Source organism: Spodoptera frugiperda, chromosome 13 (genome assembly GCF_023101765.2).
Source record: "Spodoptera frugiperda isolate SF20-4 chromosome 13, AGI-APGP_CSIRO_Sfru_2.0, whole genome shotgun sequence".
Classification (NCBI taxonomy): Eukaryota; Metazoa; Arthropoda; class Insecta; order Lepidoptera; family Noctuidae; genus Spodoptera; species Spodoptera frugiperda.
This window is the reverse complement of record NC_064224.1, coordinates 10129952-10156673: the sequence shown is the minus strand read 5'-3', so window position 1 is coordinate 10156673 and position 26722 is coordinate 10129952. Positions and strand designations below refer to the sequence as shown.

The 26722-nt window shown below is 35.6% G+C and overlaps 1 protein-coding gene across 6 annotated transcripts in view; it reads left to right on the top strand.

Annotated features, from left to right (window-relative positions):
* Positions 1-26722, top strand: part of LOC118270737 (complexin) — a 218712-nt gene that overhangs the window by 164309 nt on the left and 27681 nt on the right. The window contains exon 1 of one of the 6 annotated variants that reach the window (XM_035586498.2): positions 17534-17804. The exons of the other annotated variants lie outside the window; for them this stretch is intronic. Within the exon in view, the coding sequence (XP_035442391.1) occupies positions 17792-17804 (13 nt within the window). The 5' untranslated portion in view covers positions 17534-17791. Of the gene's footprint in view, positions 1-17533; positions 17805-26722 lie in introns of those variants that run through there. 6 annotated transcript variants of the gene reach the window in all.

The window sequence follows — 26722 nt, the reverse complement described above, 5'->3', positions numbered from 1 at the left end:
TTGGACGAGGCGAGAGGGAGTGTCAGACTCTTACTGACTATAAACCACCCCGTTCCTACTCTTGATTTTCCAGCCGGAGCCCCGGTAAATTCGCTAGGTAGTCTGCAGCTCCAGATTATTTCTAGGCTGATTCTAGGCAAATTCACCAAGCGTATATTAAAAGTGAACCTCAAATACTAAATAATTGTAAGCTTCTCAAGATTATGCTTTTATTTATTATAAGATATTTCGACACTGTTGCAAGCGCCATGATCACGGATAAACTCACGGAAACTCATGGACAGAAATAAATATGGTAAATGTCCCGTCTTAAGTTCTAATGTTATACGGTACTTTGTCAAATTCACCAGTTTAGCTTTTTATATCCAAATATCTATTAATATCGATCAAACCAAAAGGTTTTTTTCAATAGAATTCTAAGTAAGAAGCCCATAATCACAGTGAAATATAATGGACTTGTCACGATATGACCATCATGACATACACAACATCACAAAGTCAAGCAACTTCTTTTCAAAACAGCGAAATAACAAAAAAAAACAACAATTTCTCAGCACCAAACACAAGAAAAAGAAAATACACTGGAATTGAAATTTAATGTATAAAAACATGTCAATGTATTACAAAGATATATTCGTTTGTGATCCGCGCCGATATAAACATTTATACGTGGCCGATCCTTAGGTCATAAACAGGGATCATTTCGGATACCCGCGGATATAACTCACGGTTTGCGCGATATAAGGTCGGATACTAAGCGGATACGGACGGATACGCGGATATCGCGACTCTGAATAGTCCAATGAGATTTGTAAAGCGATTGTTTCACGCTCAAATAGTTTTTTGTACTTTTTGCGAAGAAAAAAGGAAAGGAATGAGGAAGGAAGTATACTCATTGGTTTATTATTATATAACGATGGTAAAATATCAATATTATTCAACCTAGAGTTATGAAATCAATTAAATAAAACACTAATTAATCTAATTTAGGTTTATAAGATTAATAATATTACCTCCAAACATGACAAGGAGACATAACTTAAATAGGATTTATGCATTCTAAAATGTGCACCAATGCCTACACCTCACAGGCTGTGACAAAAATGTAAACAACATAAAATGATCTAATAAGAATATACAAAAAGATCCAATACCAAGAAATATACAACACACAAAAAAGTAAAACAAAAGATTAATCATACATGGGCATGTGATTTGCTACGGCGTAGCACTTACTACGGCGTAGTATCAGCTACAGCGTAGCATCTACCAGTATTCTTTATATACAGTATTCTTTATCTACCATCTAAGTGATGAGTTTAAACGTCATTTAGGTTAAGCAAGTAAATATATATGTATGTAATGAAGAGCTATATATCTTTTACAAGTCGTTAAATACAAGTACTTGTGGCTAAAAGTTAAACTTAATGGTCTGACCGCCGTTAAATAAATCTTGAGTCGACTGACTCTTGTGACTTGTATATTGAAGGAGTTAATAAACAAACTCGGTTTAATTTACTAGTTACTTGTCAACTAAACAATTTTGTAGTAAAAAGTAGTTGTTTCACAATGTTATAATATATAACAAATTTTAGAAATGTATATTGGTGTTTAAATTATCAAAATTATATGGGAAACTGTTTTTTGATGTTGCTCCGATACTACATATCTCTGAGGAAGATAATAAATAAGAGAAAGATATTTAAAACCAAATATTTGCTGTTACTTGAGCTTAGAACAATCCTAATTGAAATTGAGACTTACTACTCTTATTTTAAGAACAGGGCTAAACAAAATTATTTTCTTAAGAAAAGAATCAATGGTGCCCCATGTCGGTAATATTAAAAGCAGTGTCGGTACCCTAAAACAATTACGTCCAGCAGTGAAGCGCGCAGGGCTGTCGCGTGTGATAGCGCCGGCCCGCCGCGCCCCGCCGCGCACCAATGTGTCGTGACACCCCTGCCACTATTTATGTGCTTCTAATAACGCGGGCCCTGTTGTGGGTATTTGTTCAAAACTTTAATGCTTGCCTGCAATATTATTTATCTTAAGATTAAACTTTCAAACTTAGGTTTGTGAGAATTTTCATATAAACGTTGATTTTTCTAAATCATTGTATTATTCAGTATTATAAATATTCTTAAAAATTTAACAAAATGTGTCACTATTGCAATTAGTTCAATATTTTAGCTTATACTCGGTTAGAGTTGTAATTACAACGAATGATAATAAGATAAATAAATAAATGATACCGAGATTTTTTTCTGTTTCTTCCAATAATATTGCTGATCAAAGAAAAGCGTTGTCTTGTCGCTGATGTAGCCTACAATGTACTACCACTAGTTAATTGATACATAAGGTATATGCTTAAGTTCTGGCCCCAAAGCTCACCGCTTACACACTTGAGAACTTGAAAACAATTTCCATAAAGAACAATAATATTGCTTGAAATATAAAAAAGTCTCGTAATATCCATAAGTGAAGGGTCCGAGAGTACATAGCCGATAATTTGGTGGGTTTCCGGTTGGCGGACAAGATGGCGCGGGCAATTTCCGTTTGGCGCACTTTGAGCCGCCAGACATGCCAGTGCGTTTGACGCGCACTCGAGCGCCTTTGCTCAGATAATTGGACCTTTCTGACTTCACTTGGCATATTCCATTTTTGTGGGAGTGCCAGAGATGGGGTCATGCATTGTTCCTTAATTAACGTGCGATTTATTTATTGCTGGGAATTTGTATAATGATGGGGTTGGCATAGTGCGTGATTATTTAGTTATGCTACACTATAGTAGTTAATGTTAAATACAGGCAGCTGGAGTTGGTATCGTTCAATATAAAAATCTGAATCCATTTGATTTAACTTATACATGACACGTAGGCTATGTAACAGAACATGTATTGTCATTAATTTTAGATACAAATACTTCAGAAATAGATTTCAGAAAAAATAAATATTTAATGTTAAAATAAGTTTTAAGCACTCCGTAAATAGAAACAAATGGCCATTTTAATAACTTTCACAATTCATCTAATCCAGTACAGTAACAAATTACTCAAACTTCAGTTCAGTTAACAAGGAAAACGTCAAAAATATAACTTTCCCGAACATTTATAATGAGGAAATAAAAGTCAAATATATCAGGAGCGAGCGCCGAGTGGTCCACAATACACCAATTGTGGGACGCACAATGGTGGAATCAAAAGGCGGAGTGTTCGTCTGTTCGTTGTAAAGTTTAGTTAATAAATAAAAGGAGCGTTCTCGTCGGTAATCCTGTTAGACGCTCTTTGATTACGTAAATCACTGTTCTTAAGGCGAGTACTGTTCCGCTAATTTCATTATTTCGCTGCCTTCTGTATTGTGCTGCGTTTACACTGGCGAGTGGTGCTTCACTTCAAGTCTTGTATTGTATTCTACCTTTAATATCTATCATTAAAATGTATTTCAAGTGGTTGTATTTCCTTATTGCAATAATTGCACAGTTGGCGCAGTCGACATGTCGCCTGTTTGATTACTGCACATAACAAATTTGTATGTGATTCACAAATTGTTGTTCCGTGTTTGAGTGTATGATATTGTATATTTTAAACACAAGATATAGGAAAAAGCATGACAATTCTATACAAGGCCCCATCTTAAAAAGGTCTTAGATATTACAACATATCTTATTTTGTTACATGAGGTCATATTAAACCACTGCACAATGCAGTGATAATAGAAATCTCTATTCACATCCCCGGTATTGTGTAGCAGTCGATGCTATTGTAGCGACACCTACAGGCAACCTCGAACACTAAAAGCTGTCAATAAGTGATGCGGTCAGAGATGGCGCCACCGTTGTTGTGAACCATAATGTGTATGTCACATAATGTAACTGTAACTTAAAACGCATTATCTGCCCTCTTTCTTTTGTGTTTTCTTTCTAAGTCTTAGATTATGAACTATATTTTACAAAAGATACAATTTATATCAATTTATTATTTTGAAATGTCGCACCCTTTACTTACTTATATTTAATGTAAATGTTACTGTTAGTTTAACCTGTAAAAGTGGGTCTTACAGGTTAAATATGTATTGGTTCTGACAAAATATCGGTAAATATAATTCCCGATTTTAATTCAATCATCAACATTATATGAGTTTCATTCATCAAGAATTAAATAATGATTATTTGCTTAAAACAGCAGACAACACTGCCTCTCAATTATTGACAGTCAATAAAATATACGTTTGTGTTCAACTTAACCACAGTTTGTGTCCCATATAAAATATTACAATAGTGTAATGGCCAGTAATTCCCCCATTATTTATCCATTACCGAGCAATTATTATTATTTGTTTGTGTTGAAACTATTACACAAGACAATGTCATTATAATAATGTACGTCCACATTTATTGTTCGGCGGTGAAATGATATTGTTCCAGGTTGAACAATGAAATATTGGGAACACACGCACGCTACCGTCCACTGGAATTCAAATAAAATATCTCCCACTGCAACGTTATTGCATTGGAACAGACATCAATTTCCTTCAACACATATATTGAATAGAAAATTGAGAATCCTTGAGATAAGTAAATAACGTAAACAAAGCACTCGGTGCAAACAAACTTTCCTCACAAAATGAACCACTTCAATCTTAAATCAAGCCAAGGAAGGCTTAAGCTAAATCTCTTAAGCAAGTCCCCATTCACTCGACTCGCTACTTGCCTCCGCACTAACCCAATTGAACGCAGCACAATACTGCCTGCGAAATTATTAGGGTTAATCAAAACGAACCAAAGCGTCGCTGCTCGGCTCCTATTTGATTTAGTTATAATAAAACATTTTCAACGGAAACTGAGAAGCGAGTTTAACTTGAATATTAAGTTTAAATTGAAAGAAAGACTTTGTTCATAATTGATGGGAAATATATACGAGTGATATAATAATATACTTTACTGTTTGTCCACTTCGTCGTCATTATTCCTTTTCCTGGTCTTTTTTTACTACATAGTTTGGGAAAACTAGTATTCAGTATTTTATATTAATGACAAGAGCTTAGCCCTTTTGAAATGTCGTCAATGCAATTGTAACTAACATCGCGTTGCGGGTATAGGCTGTGATGATGACAAAGTGATTCTAAGAAAAAAAAATTCAAAAATCTACATAATCTTCTATCTTGACTGTCCCAAAATGAAAAGTATAAAAACAAGTTCAAAGTTATCTAAATCAAAATATCTTTCAAATAAGGTCTCAACCCGAACCAAGCATTTAGTCTACACCGAGTACTACACACTAGTGCTCATAAATCAAAATAATCACGGATACACACACACACGAGGCTGGGGCAAAGTAGGCTTCAAAGCAAATCTTATCGTCAACCCTCTCGCCGCCGCGTGATGTCATCTATCAGTCATGAGCGCTGATTAATCGTCCAGTAATTAATCAAGACGCGACGAGGGTTAGCCGGGTCATATGGACCTACTTTTATGAACATGTCACTAAGACTAACATGACTTTTAGAGGGAACTTGGAGGGAATAATGAGAATGTTGTGTATTGGAAGTTAATTACAGAGGGTTCAAGAACCCTAATTCTAATAAGTATATAACCCTAAAGAATTCTAATAGCAATAAACAGTAATCTTACTGCCTATTTGATTTGCTATTAGAATATATTGTTATTCCAATTTGATAAGTCAGATTTAATATATTCCAAAAAAAAATATGTGGTTTTGAAAATCGAGTTAGTATTGAAGTTTGTCAATAAACTATAGTAATACGCTTTCCATCAAGCAATATGCATTTTGGTCACCCCAAATAGTACAAAAATGCTGAAGAATTAATTATAAGTAACAACTTACTGAACTTAATTATATATCTCACGAAAGTTATAATACAAAGATGTTGAAAGAGTTGCTAAGTTAATATTAAGTTCCATCTTTTACTAGAACCTCAAACTAAAAGACTTCATTAAAATAAACGCAGACTGTATAAAAGCGGAGCGATGTAACACACTCAATAATAATACATAATGCATATAGCATAGAGATGATTTTACAAGCGATGTCCCGCGGATCCGCTTCACTTTAGATCAGCGGCGACAGTCACGCGCGCTCCTTTCACGATGCATTACGCTTAGCACTACCGGTGTGTGGCCCAAGTTACAGAACATAGCGGGCTGGGAATAAGTTTTAAAATGTTTTTGATAAATAGATTATTTTAGTAGATGTCTAAAATCATCTTGGTAAGAAGGATATTTTTAAATAACTCTGTGTCCTAAGCGTATTAGTTATTGCCTTTTGATTTTCCTTCAAATTATTTAAAATTTAGTTAGTCTCATTTTACATATGAACTATATTTCATGCTCTCTATTAAAAATTATCAATTGATTTAAATTAAAATGAAAAGATAAATTAGAATACGCAAAAAGTTTAACTATTTATAATCTCTAAGAAATATCTTTCAATTCTTCCTTCACGTCGGAGTAATTCCGTTGCCGTGGACCAACATTACGTACACAGCCACACTCGCTTATAACTTGCACCACAACCCTCAACATCTTGAGAGCACGGCTAGTACAGCAATAAGTTAGAATTTTCCTAATAACAGCGGAGTGTAGGTGCGAGTAGAATGAGCGGGGAGGGGATAATGGCGCAAGAAATATGGCCGCCTTGTCTCTGCTGCCGAGATTTTTTACTTCTCTCTCTATTTCGAAACTTAGGAGAAAAGTTTCTGGCTTTAGCGGTGTTCAAGAAATGTAGGAATCATAAATACAATCGTGGCATTAGCATGTGTTATACATACACGTGGTTAATTCATCCTCGATTGTTTTAAAACTATAGAAATATTTCGTCACGCTTTTTTTTGAGGGTGGAAAATCATCCAATGACTTTTCCCGCCTTGGGCGAGGCGAGAGGAAGTGTCAGACTCTTACTGACTAAAAACCACCCCGTTCCTACTCCTGCCCGTCGAGCCGGAGCCCCGGTAAACTATTTCGTCACGCTTGAGTCCCATTATAATATAGTCTATATGAGACTATAAAAAACATAGTAATACACATCTTTTCACCATGATTTCCATTGCTACGAATTAAACGCATTTGAAAATACAATGCATTTGCAACACAATTTCCATCTTTATCACAATATAAAGTAGGTGCCTTATCAGTTCATACCACATAAGAGGTGACTAAGTAGCTAAAATATGAAGAAATAAAATTGAGAGTGCAAGCGATCGAAAGGCAACCTGTTGAGTGTGCTCCGCGCCACAGCTGGAGTATCCCTGTGTAACGGAAGGAACTTGCAGTCTTATACACTTACAGTGGATGTAATATTAGATAACATTTACATGGTACACTTTCTTATTACCAGTTCTTTGTAAATATTTATATAAAGCAGTTTTATACCAGTTGAATATGACTACTTTTCTTTTTTTAGTAAAACATTGTCCCACACTATGAGATAAGACAATGCAGGTTCACATTCACATAACACCCAAACCCGAACAACAATTTGTGGATCACACAAAGAGTTACTCCGTGAGCGAATCGAACCGCTACACGTTGCGTGGCAGCCGGTTGCCCAACCACCGCATCAACCGTGCAGTCGAAAGTATTATAGTACCTAAGCAACAATGATTGATTTTTCTGAAATCAACAGCACAAGTTCTTTTCTTGAGTATATTAGTAAAAATTTGTTCTGTACATCCATCGCATTTGTTTGTTTGTTAGGCTCGTTTTTGTCAATATTTGATCAAATTTCCATCACCCAACACCGACTAATTAAATTGCAACCGCCGATGTAAGACGTAACACCCGATTACTTATTCCTAACTTCAAACCGGAGCTTATCTCAGGCGGACAAACAAAGGCAGTGTAACCCGAATTAATGTGGCCCCCTAACACCGGCTATAGAATAATTTCAGAAGGCGTTCCCTCATTTCTACATGGTGCTTGCTACATATGTATGAGACACTCGGCCGATTGTCCGCGCAATTAATATGTATGGACTTAACCCTTGGTGTTCGGTGGTCGGTACTCCCGACTGATATCGTACTGTGAGGAGGATCTTATTGCTGGGTGTACTCTTCGTAATTGTGTTACTGTGACGTTACTGCGGCTGTGGGTTGTATTTCATTGATTTACTTGATCTGATTGTGCTTCCTTTACTAACTGGTATAAGAGTTGATTTTTGCATTAGGTATTTTGTTGGTTTCCTTATTGAGTATGAGATACTCAAACACAGATTGACTGCACGGTTGGTGCTGTGGTTAGGTAACCGGCTACCACGCAACGTGCAGTGGGTTCTCTCAACTCTTTGTGTGATCCACAAATTGTTGTTACGGGATATATAAGAACTTGAAGTTGTTGTATGAGCTGAATGAGAAAACGTCACACTTTTTTAAAATGATGTTTTAAAATGATGTTTGGCCATCAGCTCGCCTGGTTACAGCGACGATGTCATCAACAGTGGAACATAATAAACTTAGAATAAAATAAAAATGTCTTATTGGAATAAATTTACTAATCCGCCTTTAAAATTAATAATTACACGTTTCCAATAAGTTAAACTTATACTATTATTTTGTATGACAGTTTTCTATACACTATTTAGAAAAAGTTGAAATCATCATTTGTGAAAACAAATACAATAGGATTCAGTCTAATAACTCACATTGCATGATGTATAATTAAAACATATTTGTCCACCGTGTACCCCGCAGGACATTGTAATAATTGATTGGTTCACACCACTCGGTGGAGTGATTCATCCAATTAACTTATAGTTTTGTATGCAGACCGTGTTTTATTACGTGAACTGAATTCTAATTCGATGCAATATTAATTTGTAGTTTGGCAAGAGATTGTACTGACATAGTCTATTATATTGTTGGCTGTTTTCAACAACTGCCTTTAACTGGCACACTCAGAGACGTTTAATGGTTACTTAAACTATACCTTAGTAAGTTGTATCGAAAACAAATAGCTAAGGACCGGGTTAAGTAACCATTAAATGACTCTTAGTATGGCGGTAAGAGTTACTTAACGTGAGGGAGCACCTAAACTAACCCCTTACGTGATCCTAGCAAGAAAACTATATCGTTCAATAAAAACAACAACATATTTATTAGGGGCGCTGTTCCAACACAACACAAGTAATAATAATTAAGGTCAAGTCATTAAGACGTATGTGCTGATCAATCTTGTGAATGAGCGGCATTTTCTTAAGGGCAACCCTTTATTAATCGAAGCACGACGATGGGGCAGCCCGACCCCATCGTCGGATGATCAATGGGATCGTGAGAGCCTATTGTGGGCCGGACAATCGGACCTGATTGCCGAACTCGATTGTCGATTGCATTATTTTGTGTATTATTCAAATTTTGGCAGAGGTAATGTAGTTTTGTTGTTTTGACTTGTGAATATTAGGAATGACTTACTATTCGCTAGTCAATTGTCAGTATAATTATTAAAGATATATATATACTGACAATTTGTGAACTAAAAAAATTGTATATCTGATTAAAAAATATGCTTTTTGTAGAAAAGGAAAAAATCGATCACCTTAGTAAGCGAACAACGCTACCTTTAGACACTTGCAACAGCAGACTAGTCTTAAAGGCTTTAGAAAATATTTTCCATTGGTTATTTAATTTAAACTGAAATAAATTACTTGCCAACCAATTTAGACAAATCATAAATTGCTTTTAATATATTGACTATCTCAGTGTACCATATCACAACTTAAAACCTTTATTTCCATCCGGAAACAACCCAAAACACACGTACTTCAGTGTAATATTCATTCAACTTAGTTACCCCTCACACGTGGCGCCCCCAGTAATCAAAGACTGGGCAAGTAATTACCCGGTGCGAAGTGATCGTCATCGCGCCAGCACTGGACGCGGGTGCAAGTCACTGTGCCATCGTTTGCAGGCTCGTTGCCTAGTGGGGGGAGAGGGGTATAGGGGGGGGGGTAATTGATTGTTCACTAGTTTCAGTGCTAGAGTTAATTATTCATGAGATTCCCTTCGAGACTCATTTTTAGTAGGTAATGAAACAAAGGAAAATTTTCAGGAATCCCCTTCAAAGGTTCCCTGAAAATTTCAAAAGAAAATCAACTAAAACGTTATTAAAATAAATAACCAGTACCCTAACAGCATAAACACAGCAATAGATGTTCATGTTAAAAAATTACATCCGAAAGAAAGGAATTTAACACAAAAAACGTGTTGGTAAAATATTCAGGTTGTACATCAGGCGCGCCGGCCGGTCCGTCACGGTCCGGCTCGGACACGGCATCCGTCACTCCATCGATGTATGCTAATCATCCCGACACCTCCCGTTCCGGTTCAAACCGAGGGAATAAGAAATTCAATGATTCTGATAGGAAAACAGTAGTGGTGAAAATATGTAGATTTATTGTATACAGGGAGCTTGATTTATAGGATATTTACTTAGGATAATATACTAACTGACTAATAAAAACTTGTTATAAACTTAATGCTAAGTATGTCTTATCATAGTTATTGATTGAGTAACTGACGTTAGAACATCTCTTCTGAACATAGGCCTCCCTTCACGGAGCAGATAATGACTCTCAGATAGGCCGGTTGAAAGCTACCTGCTTTCATCAGACGTTTGAGGTTACTATACAAAAACATAACTTCACGCCTATCTCCCATGGAGGTAGGCAGAGACAATAGACCGCCAATTGCTACAATGTACAATCGTATATATTTTTATAACTCATGTAATCTCAAATAATAATCCTTATACCAACTGAGATAGGTATTGGAACAAAAACCCAGCTTCAATACTCATACAACCTAGTTTCTAGAATTTCATCCAAGACGCTGTGAACTCGTAACTACATCAATGGAGCCTCGCTGCTATCCGCCGATATCCCACCAATATCCGCTCCTCAATAAATAATAATACTCGATTATCGAATCGTCCGCTGTTTTAGCCTATTTCCTGCTGGTGCCAGGCAGATCGAGATCGACTCGGTATTATATTGTGCAACCAACTAAAGCCTTATTGTATAGTACTGAGATGGAACCTCGGAATTATCGTGTTACTTGGGTTTAGAGTTTGAGACTTTTTATTAGGTAGGTACTATAGGCGAATGATATAATTTTCTGAATTATTTTAAGTACATTTTTTTTTATAAAGCGTTACCCCATGTATAATTTTTTTCTTGTATTGTGGGTGCGTTTGCAAACATACAAATTCATATTATACACATGACACCCAGACGAAACTACATTTTGTGGATGACACAAAAGTGGCTCCGTGCGGGAATCGAACCCGCTACACGTTGCGCGACAACCAATTACCCAGCCACCGCACCAATTGTGTAGTCAGATATAAGGCAGATAGACAAAATTGATTAATAATTATTTTAAGCTGATTTTCATTTTCACAAATAATCGGTCAATAATAATTGTGACATATCAAAGAAAGTATGAAAAGCGCTTTTAATATTTTATGAAATTAAAAGGTTTTCTCACAAAAGCAGTTCGGTATTAATAAATCATACATTTATTAAATAATGAAAATATTTCCTTTGAAACCACAATCAGGTAGATGCTGGTCACTGACATGAACATTCTCACTGGTATTGACTATTCTCCATATATCGCTCGGAAACAATTGATAATTATTTTTTTTCATTTCTGCTTATAATTTTCTCATGTATCGTGAATGCGTTTACAAGCAAACAAATTTACATTCACATTTGCTACGTGCGGGAATCAACCCCGATACACATTCCATACGAACCGTGCAGTCAATCATTATATTAATTGATTCATTAAATCAATGATAAATTTGTCAAAGGTTTTAGCAGCCTTAGTTATAAATTGTATACTTTTAACTACTGTAGGACATAATATTGATTACCTGCATAACTTATCGGCTACTTAACTTGTACTTAGATTGTAAGACCATCTCGAACAGAAATAACCTTAATCCTTTACAGTATAAAGTTAAATACATAATATTATATAAATGTGCCGAAAGTGTACAAGTTGAGCGCGTTCCCGGTATCTCGTGTCACCCGCAGAGCAGCCTCAAAGCTTTGTCTCCGAGGATGTGGCCGACGTTACTGTTTCTACAACTTTCCACTTACATCACCCAGCTCACTGTGTTCTCACTGAAAACTGTAATTTCATAATTAATTCGTTAGTTGTTTTACATTATGTGGAAGTTGTTGTGAAGTTATGTTGTACACGTTAAATAATTAACAATTGTGATTTTTATTTATTTCTCCAGCTGAAAATACAACATGATCCGTTCAATTTTTATTTATGAACACGATGATAACACGATATGATATAATGTAATATATACTCGTAAACCAAAAAGTAGTAGGAGGAGGATAATAACTTGACCACTGCACGACCTATTCTTATTCTCTATTTGAAATTGAAAATTTAAAAAATAATGTTAATTATGTTAAATACTATGGACAGTAATGATTGACACGATGCAATGGTATAACTTAAAAACTGTGGCACCACTATCAGCGCCCCATTCCAATTAAACATGTAGTCGTTCCCACAATTATAATCCATTCTTGATTACCATTACCTAAATAATTTTGACGAATCAAAAGCATCCACAAAAGAATTAATTGAAACAAACGATTTGATATTGACTTCAATATATTTTTATTTTCCCCCATAATCGTCTTAACAAAGTAATCCCCTCCCGTCACTTAAGCAGACTCTCACGCACCTCGTCCAGACAGCCTCGATTGACACTCGGATTGAACTCACTTAGCTGCCAGTTACACAAACACTCACTATTACTCACTCAGTAGTTACACTGCCACACACAATTAGCTTCATTCTGTTTGAATAAAATCACTTCGCTTGCCTTCTTGTGGCGAGGATTAGAGAGAGAGAGAGAGAGAGAGGAAGGAGTTTTCCAATAATTTGTTTCAATTTCTTTTTTCTGTTCTAATGATATTGCTTCAATTTGTTTGTACTTATACAATATATTTATAGAGCTAGACAACTTTTTACTTAATATATCAGTTATACATTATTGTTTATGTTGTATATTAACTAGGATTTAAATCCACAGAGCTCTTCTATGAAGTTCGTATTTTTGATAACACATTTGATGTACTTCTATGTATATCACAATTATTTTATACTGTATTAGAACAAAACTGTGTCTTTATCTTATATCATAATATGGGTTTGAGTCATCTAAAAACAAATTCACGTCTTATTCAGATGTCCAAATTGTAAAATATTATTCAATTTCCTATATTGTAAAACAACTTCTCGAATCATTTAAGTCACTTCTCCACAACTTAAATACAAAATACACCAATACGTTTCCAATACGACCAATAGAAAAAAAAAACAATCGAAAGCCATTGAACCCACCTATCAATCAATAACAATCACCACTAATCAGTACTACCTAATTAATAAAGCCAACGTTCCCTCCCGTGGCGGCGCTATCATGTCCTCCACATTCCCCTGCCGATACATAGGAAAGCTCCTAATTACAAAGCCAAACAAACCATTAACACTTACTGGAAAACCGTTTCCAGTGTGTACACGTCCTCGAGGGTCAGTGAGGGGAAGGCAGGCGAGCGGGGCGGCGGGGGCGCGGGGGGGGGGGCGACACGAAGGGTAGAAGAGAATAAGAAAACGTATTTACCCCCGGACCACTTGCGTTCCGACGTAACTTTATACCTAAACGGCGGTAGGGCTGTCTGAACTGTGGAATTTTATTTTGCTTTTATGGGGTTAAACTAAACTTATAAAATGAACTCAAACTTTCGTTCTTTAAAGAAAAGAAATGCATTAAATTAAATAATAGTTAATTGTTATATGATATGATATTATAGCTAAATGTAAGACATGCAAATGCATCGCTATAAATCTTTTGAAGCATCTTGCTTCAACTAAATTCTTTCAGCATTCCTCGCAACTCCAGCTTTCATGCATTTCTTTAATTGACTTCATTATAATCTACTTTTTTAACCATTCAATACAATAAAAACTTTCCCTTTTAACACAGGCATAGTGTATAATACTACAGACCCTAAATCAAAAAAACAAATGCAAAATCACCTCATCCATATAAAAGGTGTAGTAAATCACTTGAAAACTCGGCCGGCACAGCCCTGGCGCGTCCATCAAAGCGCGGCGTTAAGTATATCAAATGAATTGTAAATGAAATCAGACGCGAGTGGGCACCGGTTTATCGCCGCGTCGGGCGCGTCGGGCGCGGCGCGTCCCGTCCCGCCGGACGGAGCGCGTTCTACATAATGTTACGCGTTACCTATACAAGTAATGATAATGCTCATTGCTAGATGGAGGCTCAATGCTTTCCGGTTATATGGTTTAGGAATACTTGTGTGGTGTATTTAGAGTAATATGTTCGCGATAAAAAGGAAGGGATGTAAATTAATTGTATTATTAATATTGGAAACCATTACTGTAATCTAGAAATTATTTTCCTGTTAGAAATTATGAATGAATTTTAAATAAAACATTTAAACTTTAACATAACTTTACCTGAAAGTCCGCAAAAAAAAATCATCCATACCGCTGCTAAAAAACTCCCCGCATCTTACGAAACTTCAAAAAGTGCGGAATTGAATAGAAAAAACTGAATTCTTCAATGTAAAGGCAACGAAGTGCATTGCATTATTCTTTTGTTAAAGCTCTACGCTTTCGTAGCGTCTGCTACGGCGTAGCACCGTAGCAGTAACTGGGATACGTAGCACGGATTGTTGAATCTCCTTTTGTTTTTAATGAATAAGTTTACTCCGCTGCTTGTTCCAGATTGGTTTATAGAATTAAGACGTATTCAGTAATTGGATAAAATACTGCAGAAGCAAAATAATACAGTTTTACTGAACCTAGTATTAACTGATAAAAAAAAACTACTTAAAATACTTTTAAGAAACTTGTAGTTTAAACATTTGGTATGTTTTCTAACAACTTTTTTTCTTCTTTACAGGTAAACATAATACTGCAGGACACTTTGGAGTTCAACATGGTGTGGTATCAAGACCAACCCCTCCATTCCAAATTAAAATCAACTTCCCTACGGAATCATCTCCACCCTTCCACCGCAATCTTAAAGCATTATATAAATCACTATCAAAAGCTACGATTTCTCTTAAAACTAGTCATATTCAGTATTACAATCACGCGCTCGGAATCTTTTCCTTTGTCAAAAATTACTCATACACCGCAGCCTATAGGCGTTTCCATAAGTGAGAAAGAGACAGACATACTTCCGTCAGCACCGCGGAAAGGACAATTTGCGCGTACAGTCGCGGTAAGAGGTTCCGACTTTTATTTTTACGGTAATGCATACTTTCTTTGGCGGGACTTATTGGGTGGGCTTGAGTGAAGTGGACTGCTTCATTTTATGAAAAGCATAATTCTTGAATATTGCCCCCTTTCAGGCTTTTACCCGCGAACGACTCGAGGTGCGGATTAAAAAAGTTTATATGACTTTTTTATGATCGTTTTTTGATTTTTTTTAAAGTGGCCCTTTTGTTCGGGTGACGTACAATTGCTGGTTACAAAAGGGCAGTTACCCGCGAAATCTGTTTCCTTTACGAACAATCGCTTGTAGCTGTTGCTTGGTGTAAAGTTACTTTATAAAGCAGTACTTAAATTGTCACCTTTTTAACACCTTGTTAAGTATGCACTTACTCGTAATAACTTTTTAACTCTATATTTACAAACTCTACTAATATAGAAAGTTACAAAACGTATAATACAATATTGTTTCAGTAATATAAAATGCACGATAGCTCGTTACAAGTCAACCTCTCCGCAAGATGAACTTTACAACTATAAGAGTGCACCAATAAACTCGACTAACTTATCAACATGCGCCCCCTTGATCCATTCTCCCACATAGCTCGAGACAATAATGAATGAACTATTTATAATATCCGTCTTTATGTCACCGTTTAATATAATATTCAAATGAAGTGCATAAATACGGAATAGTTTGAAGTCGGTGCTGAATCCTAATCACGGATTATGAAGTCGCTCCTAGACTTCGGGAGTCGGGAGGAATGTCGGAATGTCAATATTGTGCATGTTTTCAGTTCCTACTTATGATAAATATAAGAGTTTCCATGGAAGGAAGTAGTTTAATGGGATTATAAAATTTCAAATTAATTTATTGTTGAGTAAACTTGTTTTTATGTATTAAGTAATATTAATGAAATAAGTTTATGCATATTTTAAATTTACTCACCACATTGGTGAAAAGTGGGTGAACTTTGTACAGTGACATAACGTGCCGTAATGTGCACCTCTGCCTACTCTTTCTGGAATAAAAGTTTAATGTTACGTTTAAATTCATATGAACGTCAATGTTGTACTGTAGGTGTTGTACTTTTCAATAATAGACTCTAACATAAATGAAGTTTCTAAACTTCTCAAATATTTATGTATTAAAACACTCATTAAAACTAAGTAAAAACCGGTTTACTCATGTACGTAAATGAAAAAAAGGCTCTATTAGTAATTTTTTTGTTAATTTAGTATGCCTCACGATAGTTATTATAAAAACTTATTAAAAGTTTAATAAAAATAAGTAAATGTTCTAAAAATAAGTACATTCTCGTAAACCAAATATTTTTACTTTCTTGACTGTACTGAAGTACAGTCTTGTACTCGCTTTAAAATACTGCATTAATTAAAAATTATCTAAAAGAAGTTTAAATTTTTTAATTAATTCAACATATTAAGGATTCTGCTTCACAATTTCAGTAACGTGTATTTCTTAAAATATTCGAGTTCATCGTCGATGATATCATGGCCTGGCCCATGGCACATATCTTGACAAAAGAAACCCGACAAAAGAACAAAGTCCTAAGTAAACGTTCCCGATACGGAAACGGTTAAAAATACGGAAGCGAGCCGTGCCCGGCCGCAGGACGCGTATTTCAGTCGGCCTCTGTCAAATGCAAGGTATAATACTAAATTACTTAATGCATCGACCTATAAAAGATTTACCACACGCACACACACCACTAGCCCCGCCCACCGCCGCGTCTCTTTGTTCTGACACCCGCACACATGCGCGCCTCGCACCCTCCACCCGTGTGTGCGTTAAGGGGGGGATGAAATACGCATCCAATTTTTCTTACTTACATTTTTATTTATCGTCATTCCACCGTATTGGCGATTGAATTTTAGATTTTAACGATTATTTCATGTTAAAAAATACGTAACATTTTATTCTTTTCACTAGAGATAAGCTTTGATTTCTTAAATTGGTACTATCTATCCCCTGAGGGATGAGGCTTTCGCTCAAAATATAGAAAAAAAAACCTCAATAAAGATAATTACGATCATTATTAAAAGTACAATTTGACGGGAATCAATTTTACCATTTCCATTACGACGACAATGGCGGAACGATTTCCCTTGTGCGCCCTCTTAACTAGTGCAGCAGTGTGGGTGCGGAACCTGTTAGTGTGCGCGCGTGTGCGTGAGCCCGACACTGGCGCACAGGGCTTAAATAGGCGCGCGGCGCTCGCTCAGCAGCATTGGCTTGCCGCCGCTCGCGTCGACAAGACGTGTCTCTCCGTTCAAACATGTCATAGCTTCTTACGTACTTCTCCTTCTTCTTCTTATAACAATACGTATCATGTATTTTCTAATGTAGGCAAAATTTGGTGCTCAATATTACAAAGTAAAAGTATTTTTTATATACGGACTTTATGGCGACTTGTTATTAGATTGTAGTAGATATATATATTTATTATATTTTTGGTACGGAAAGTGTGATTCGAGCAGCAAGATGAACTTCATCGGTAAGTTTTATACACTTTTGGCTTTTTCCAGTTTCAGTTCTTTCCATATTATTTTATCCCGATACTTTAATGCTTGTTTTATTTGAGTTTCCAGTTAGTACAATAACGTCTTTACTTTTTGTTTCCACATTATATATTTTTTTACTTCCGCAATAGATCTTTTTATTTTTAACCCTTCTATTCCAGATTATAAACCCAATGCAGATTATTTCCTTGCCTCATAATTTTATTTTCTCTAACTTTTTAAAACAGCACTTTACAGGATTAATCATCTATCGCGATAATTTTTGTGAAACATTAGTCTAGATACGGAAAATGAAATCCTTAAATTTTACTGCAGTACCCAGTAATCGATTAGGTTTCCTTAACAATCAATGGATTTTTCCACACGTTGGCAGAAACTTTAAACGACACATCTGCAATTTATTTAACCCTTTGATAGTAAAATTTTATACCATCTACACAATTATCCTGAACGGGTCCCGACCTTGAGTCCCAGCTATAACTATGGTCTTGTAACTGCCGACACAGCACAGTCCTGGGGCTTAAAGCGCAGCCACACGCGTTGACCGAGTTCTTTCAAGGCCACTGGCAACGTGCCAACTGGGTTGGCCTAGCGCCGGGCCCCGAAATAGGTTGACAGTGGATGCAGCCCCTGAATAGCCCGACTCTATACATAATTTAACTGAGTTAGGGAATGTCGGTGGTTGAATACTTTAGTGGAATGATGTCAAGTATTTTAGGCGAGGAGTCGTTGTTGTTGCCAGGGAATAAGTTTCAGAAATATTACCTCAAGCGGCTATAGAATAATTGATATGAATAACTAAAATCTACTATATAATTTAGAAATTCGTTTCTATCTAAACCACCCTTGATCACATCCACTTATCCAGAAACAGTTAACTAGCTGTATAAAGTAAATCGTTCGGGTCTCAATCAGCCCGGCTCTAATAATTACCGAGTTAGCACAGACGAGCGAGCACTAGCGCCGGTTCTAGTGTTCACGAGGCTTTCATTGAAATTTATACGAACATAAACTTCAACGTGCATTTACACGCTAGTTTAGAAAACAAATTGTTGAGTAAAATCGTTCTCGTTTTAGAAAATGGGAACACGGCTGTAAAATGGTATTTTCCTTTGTTTCAGATTTTAGTCTGAAACAATCTCTTTTCTAAAATATTGAGAACTTGAATATTTATTAATACACACTTTCATTGCTGAGATTTTAAAACAGGAAAAGAACTTTTAACTTAAATATAAAAAGTTAAGTTAACCATCATGAAATACTTCCGTATAAAAACGATTACGCCAGTTCACTGAGAAACTTTTGCGGCACGTAGCAATTGCTACGAGCGCTACGCTTGTAGCGTCCGTAGCAGCTACGGGTCTACGAACACGTAGCCGAGTCTTGTAGCAGACAATTTTAACATTTTGAATAAAAATATCACATCCTAGGCTTGTGTTAATTCTTGTGTAAAATTCTGCAAACTAATGGATTACATAATACAATATTCAATAATACGCAATCGTTAAAGGAATATTGAACACATTTTACATTCGGACGGTTATAAATTATATGCTCATTTTACGACATCCATTTTTACACGAATTTTTAGTATTACACAGGGTTTGGGTCTGGGTGTTTTATATTCAAATGTAAAAACGTTTCAAAAATGAGGTCACATACATACAATATATTTTGTTATACAAAATATCTAGCTAGCAAGTTTAGCTAACTAGAAAATAAACTAAAATAACGTTTACATACATTTTTCCTAAAATATCTTAAATCGATATCTTACTACGTCAAAAACAATGAAACAGTTCTGAGCAGACATTGTTCAATATTAAATGAGTTCCCTATACCCAATCGAACTCGAGGTATATGCAAGCCTTTTGACGAGTGACATAAAGTCGACATTGGCTTGGCAAGTTGAGGGACCCTACACAGGCTAATCTAATGAGCATCCAGGCCGCGGAGGCTGGCGAGCTGCCAGCGCTGGAGCTTCAGGCTACTTAATATTTTGTACAAATTCAGCGTGCCCTGTATTTTAAATGAGGTTTTTTCAGACGAGCAGTTATTATTGTACAGTATGAGCTGAAATTCTACATTACTTTAGAGAATTTCCAAAATTTATGGGCTTTATAAATCATGTTGAAATACAACACTCTTGGCAAGTTTTTTATCATATTTCTTTCCATGTCTCACATCAACCTAATTGGGAAAACGCCAAATAGGAACTTGATAACTTTTTCATAAAGGCTACAAAAGCTAAAAGACTAAAATCTTTCTGAAAAAGTTTCATTTATTTCGGAGTTAAACTCTCTCAGTCTGGCTCTTAACTTTTTCCAAAGTAGGCACATATAGCTGTATGTACGTATGTATATGTATACAGCCTCTAAGTCCCTCCGAAGGCACACATTCTTCCACAAATCTTCGAGGGCAAACTTTTTAACGACAGCGTAAAAAAACCACTTGCAACTACAGGCCATTACCGGCCAACCTACCCTCTCTTTCATCTGTAATACGGATGAAAAGGACAGAGATACACTCCGGCGAATGGTGTGCTGACCAAACATACATCGTTATGCTTTTAGGATCGCAGTGGGATTATGTCTCGGTGGGTAATGTACTCCATAATAATGTCGGATTATTTTCTTCTATTAAAAGCTTGCTTTTTTCAGTTTTGTGGATTAACGCTGATATATTATTTTGGTAAAAAAGTAATACTTACAGTTGCTTCAAAAACTTTAACTTTAAACGTAACTTTACTCAAACGTTAAACATTGTTCTAAAAAAAGTTAAATGTAAATGATAACTACTATCATTACGTAGATATGGTTAAAATAATCAATCTGATAAACCTAGAATATTACGTCACTGCTCACAAATAAATTCCATTATTCTTTGGCAATAAAAAATATAAAATGGTTTGCCAATTATAGACATTATGCCAGCGTCTGGCAATCTTCGTTAAATGAGGTTCAGTTGCCAGTAATGCCAGTTTGATGGCATCCGAGTGAAGCTTTAGTGCCATTGTGATTGCTTCTATGCCATTAATTGGAATTCTGCAAAATAAAAGTACTCGTTAAAACTATAAACTGGTAATTTATTATAATTATAGGAAGTAGGATGAAATCTAGTATTTAACTGTACAGTAAAATCTTTCTAAAACTTATTTATTCAAATAAATTAAACTTAACATAAAGGTTTTAGTCTGGTTTAATGAATGTGACAAGATACCTAAAAATAGACCTTGTTTCTTTACTCTTAAGATGCATCAATATATTTAAAATGATACAGTTACTACACATTTATAATCATAATCGTATTTCAAGATGAACAGTACAATAGTTATAGGATCATTCATCTTACTTACAGTCGACCATTATCCAACAACTTGTAATATTAAGATAACACATCAATTGACTATATGTCCGTATATTATATCCATTCGTACCCCACTGAGCAAGATATATTCGTTTAAAACAACTTGTAATGAATACTTACTGCGGGTCCAGTCTAAACATAAACTCCCGTTATCCTAATTGCTCTATTCTCAGAGGTGTAATGTAGAACATTGCCTGTCTCTACATCTCTACAATAGCTCTACAAAATGTAAATGTTGTTCTAGTTATAATTACAGCGGTAAGCGCTCTACCGTCCGAGATGAATCTCTAGATTTATAGTTATTGCATATTATAGTAGAGCTGGATGTGAGTTTAAGTGCAGTTTAAATAATGCACGAGTGTGTTAGCGGTTTTGACTCTTGAATATTTACCTAAGTAAATAAGTAAGCAAGCAAGAAAGTATAAAATAAGAAAACGTTACTTTAGCGCGACCTCAAGTAACTGTCCTCTTTTCCTAAAATTTATATAAGCAGTAATGAAATAAAGTTCAGCACAATTTTGTTGCTCATTTTTATATTAAACCCCAGAATGGCTTGTTCGCGATAAAGTCAGTCCCCTGTCGTCTTCGCATAAATTCGGAGCCTGACGTCAAATGAAACATCTTTCGATTCCAAAAAATATTGACATCCTCCAATTTACCTTCCATCTTCGCGTGTTTGCTAAACATAAAACCTTTAAATAAAATCTACGGCCCCGACAAACTGAAAACAAACTCAGGCCCCACACAATAGAGTCCAAATTCAATTAACGATCGTATAATAAAAAATATACGAAATAAAATAGTATTTTATTGTAGCTTGCTGGCTATGTGAAATGAACGTCGGCCGTTCTTTTTTATAAGTGTTCGTTGTACGCCAAAAATCAATATTTGGGTCACGAATCGGCCGCGAAATCGTTTTAAATCATTGAGGCTTGATTTACAGGCGGCCGCGAGCGAATACTGAACCATGTACGACAGCAACTGACCGTCAGCTGAGGGCGGCCATATTTATTGCTGGGCTGTTGCTTTATTGTTCGTAACTTGTTTCCACGTCAAATTAAGTGCCAGGATTATACGCACGACCCACGTTTAACAAATTTCGAAACGTTTAACTTTATACGTACAACCATTTTTTCTCGCAATCTGAAACAGTCCTAAAGATTAATAACAATACTATAACAACTTCACACATACAATAGTTTATTAAATTTTAACATCGATCAATAACAGTAGTATTAACGACAATCACTTAAAGCCCAACTCAATAGTAGCTAGTTTGAAGTCACAATAGTGTATGAAAGGCTTCAATGCGTAGCGTCCTAAGGTTCCCCTTTAGACATATCTCGACAGGCCGGAGTTTGCATATGTGCCCATTTAATGCGAAAAGGGTCGACTCCTCAGGGAAATCCAAAACGTTATGTTATATAAAACAAATCTACAAAATACATTTCACTTTTCTGTCTATTTCCTTCCTTTACAATCCGGATATATGTATGTATGTGTATACGTAGTTAAAAATATGTTCCGGTATAGTTTTCCAGCTTGTTCATATAGCGATAGTAGATTCACTATGAAGTCAAAATATGAAAATGTACCGATTGTAAATTGTAACTTAAAACATGTAAGCCCAACATAAAGCATAGGTACATACATACATATCATCATACTCGCCTGCCGTTGGAGTAGACATAGATAACACACCACATACCACCATTCTTGTAGGTATACCTCTTTCACTCCTTCTAAATTCACAATCTCTTTATACACACTTGATTGTGTCGTACATACATTTAAGAAAAAATCTCGAAATATAAAAAATCAGTTTAAAATTATTAATGGTACTGAGTACACAACTTGCTCCGCGGCCCGGCTTCCGCAACAATTTACATGTTTGTTAGGTATCGCGTGCTCCCATAGTTAGCGAGAGTTCAGGCGAAGGAAACTAGGCTGTACGGCTGTTTCAGGCTACTTCGCTTTACATGCCGACGCGGAACATTAGTACCGGGAAATGGGACGGTAAATAAATAATACGTCGCATTACTGTAATGCTTGTTAAATGTGTAGCAAGTACTCATACGACATTATTACAGTTACAGTTTGGTGGCCATTAACAACTGCTTTCAATAGAGGATGGCGGTTTTCGATTATAGAAAAAAAGCATACCGGCCGAATTGAGAACCTCCTCTTTTTTGGAAAGTCGGTTAAAAATACATTAAACTCATAATATATCTCGACGATAATTAAGTAAAGGTTACATAAATGTGTGTCTCTACTTACCAAGCGATACAAGGCTATGTTATGTATATAGAAAAAAAAAATATACTCCTGACTTTTGAAAATTGGGCGTCACCATTGTCCATTTTCACCTTTTACTCGTAAATCGCATAGTAACTAGGATAAATAATTCGATGATCCGTTCCATGAACTATATACTACTAATATATTAATTTCAATGTGTGATAATAATCAGAGTACAGTGAATGGGATGTCGTTATCTTAATTAATATCTTAATAAGCGAATATAATGTCAAAGTGTACGTGTAGGCTGTAGGTGCGCACTATTAATATATCTTGTTGAATCGACTGTTCAATACCCAGTAGTAGTTAGTAGTAGGTATTGTAATTGTCTTATACATAGTACATAATATGAAATATACATAATGCTATTGAGTAGTAACGATCATTACTACTACTCAATTTGCTTAAAATTATGCTATTTTATTTCATTTAATTAATTTGCATAGGTGCATATAGAGTGCAGACATTACGTGCCATAATGTACACCTCTGCCTACCCCCTCGGGGATTAAAGGCGTGACGATATGTATGTATGTAAAGAAAAGGAGAAACATCAAATTAAGTTTAGGACACAAACTTAAACATATAAAAACACCTGAATTAAAGTTTTTATTTTTCCACATAAAATTGTGTAACTAAATACAAAATTAAGCAACCACAAAAAAGATAATTACAATTCTCTTATATTAAAAAACAAACTTTAAACTAAACTAAACATTCCTTGTTATACTCGCAAAATGAATGGAGATACCATATATATCATATGTATGTACAATGTGTTCCTCGTGTAGAAGATAGAGGGAGGTGCAGTAGTATAAGTATATAATAAAAAGACTTGCCTCTCGCGGAAAGTTTTAATTAAGTAAAAAGCCGTGTGTGACAGAGACGGGAGATTGGATGGGATACAGAGAGGAATTTTAAACGAACTCGTTTACTGAGAAAACATGTTGAAGGAAATGTGAATTGAATATTTAATAGTGATATTGATTACAAATGCAGTTTTTATTAAATGTATGTCTTTAAGTAGAAATGAAAGTTCAACGTCAAATGGGAAATTCTGAAGTACGCTACCTAATTGGATTAAAGAAACACCACATGTCTTAATATGTTGCTTGTTATATAAAACAACAGGGTCGGTAAAATTAACATTGAACTACACATACTCTCAAGTACAAAATAGATGAACATTTTCTGACTTTTAATTCAATAAAACTTCAGTATAGCTCTTATAAAACCTTCCAACTTCTATAAACTATGTAATAACCTCACTGCGCTCCACATGTGCTCAAAACACATAAAAATGCGACGACCACGTGATGTGAGTACTATATCATTGTGTGTGTGTGTGTGTAAATTAAAAAACGAGCACAGCAGCGCCCTCTAGCACTCGTCCTTAGATTAATGAACAATGTTCTGTCTTGTGGGGTCGAGGGGGGTGGGGGAAACTATTGCGAGGTTTTATACTGTTGGCCATGTTGGTTTTATTAATGTTTTACAGATTTTTCAGGTTTGTAGCGAAACTTTAAAATCTTATTTCAGGGTTTTAAGCTATTGTTTATTTGTAAAATTCCTCAACTCCAATTTCAATTGAGAATGTACTTAGAACGCCGACAACATTGCTACGCTAGATAAATGATGCTGTCTAAAAATAGACATTAATATTGATGTTTTTTTTAACGTTAGAACACAGGTTGCATTTACAAATATACAATTTCACACATGACACCCAGACCAGACTAGAGATATACAATTTGTAGATCACACAAAGAGTTGCTCAGTGCGAGAATCGAATCCGCTACACGTTCCCAGCCGCTTAACTTGATATTTTCACAGAATAAAAATGAAACCTATCAAATCAATCTATGCATACTAAAACTAATAAATAAATCAGCTACAAAACATGGGAAATAGATTGTCGCCGACATTACTCCGTACCGCTGGTAGGCTTACAATATCGTGAGCTAAACTGTCTCATTACACGAAACACGCGATTTCCACTGACTTGCTATCTATTCCATTAATTCCGCTGTAAATCGTTTCATATGACTGCCTAGTAATTACGATTCTTAGTAAGAGGTTAACTGTAGTCAGCTATTTGTTTTAAATATTTGATTGGAGTTCTATTTTTAGTGATACTAGCGACTCCGTTGACCCGCTCTGCTAGTCTCTTATTGGTCATAGTGTGATGTTTTATAATAGTCTTTAACCGTCCTTGATAAATGGACTATTCAACACAAAAAGATTTATTGAATTTAGACCAGTAGGTAGTTCTAGAAATCAACGCATTCAAATAAAGAAACTCTTCAGCTTTATATAATTAAGTATACAGATCCCTAATTCAGTAAACTATGTAAATCTACTATACTTGCGCAAATGTTATATAACTAAAATGTAATCCAAACTGCATTCGACAATAACAAACGTAACTCAATATTGATGTCTACGGCAGATGTCTACGAAACTTGCCTGGCTACGACAATGCTACGAAACTGCTACGACACCGCTACGCTGCTACGACAGTCAGACGCAATCAAGTTAATCAGAGCTATTAGGAAACTTGTATTATGGAGTTGTTTATTGATTTTGTATGGATTTGTACACAATGCCATTCATTTCAAACATAAAACATCAGTATATGCTGTCGTTTTAACGATATTGACTAAAAACTGTAAACTGAGGTACACATAAAGGTTGTATGCTTAATATTCGGTTGTGTACTGTAACATTTATCTTCCGAAAGCGAAAAATGAGCTTATTTTTATATAGTCCCAAGTACCACGCAGAACTATTATTCACATACAAAAATAGTTGAGCGTCGCGTCTGACGATAATTTATTGCATCGTGCATTATCTCGACTACGAACAACACGTGGAATTGGACATTTTTCTGCGGTAAAAACTAGTTTTATGTAGTGGTATTTTGTTTAAGTTATTGCATATCTTTGCATTATATGCAATTTATAAAACGTTTGTGATGTCTTTCGCCCTTTAAGTGAGGTTATTGGAGACCTAATCCTCCATCCCCATTCCCCAACTCCCCTTAATTAATGCTGGCAACGGACCTATAACTTCTCTAGTGCTGTAGGTGCACACCATCAGGTGACCCTTCTCCTCGTTTGTTACTCTATCCCATAAAAAATATTCTAACAAATAAGTATTGTTGAATAAATAAAATCTTTCTATTTTAAACAGCAATCGATGTTGTTATCTACCTCGAGAGCTATGTGGGT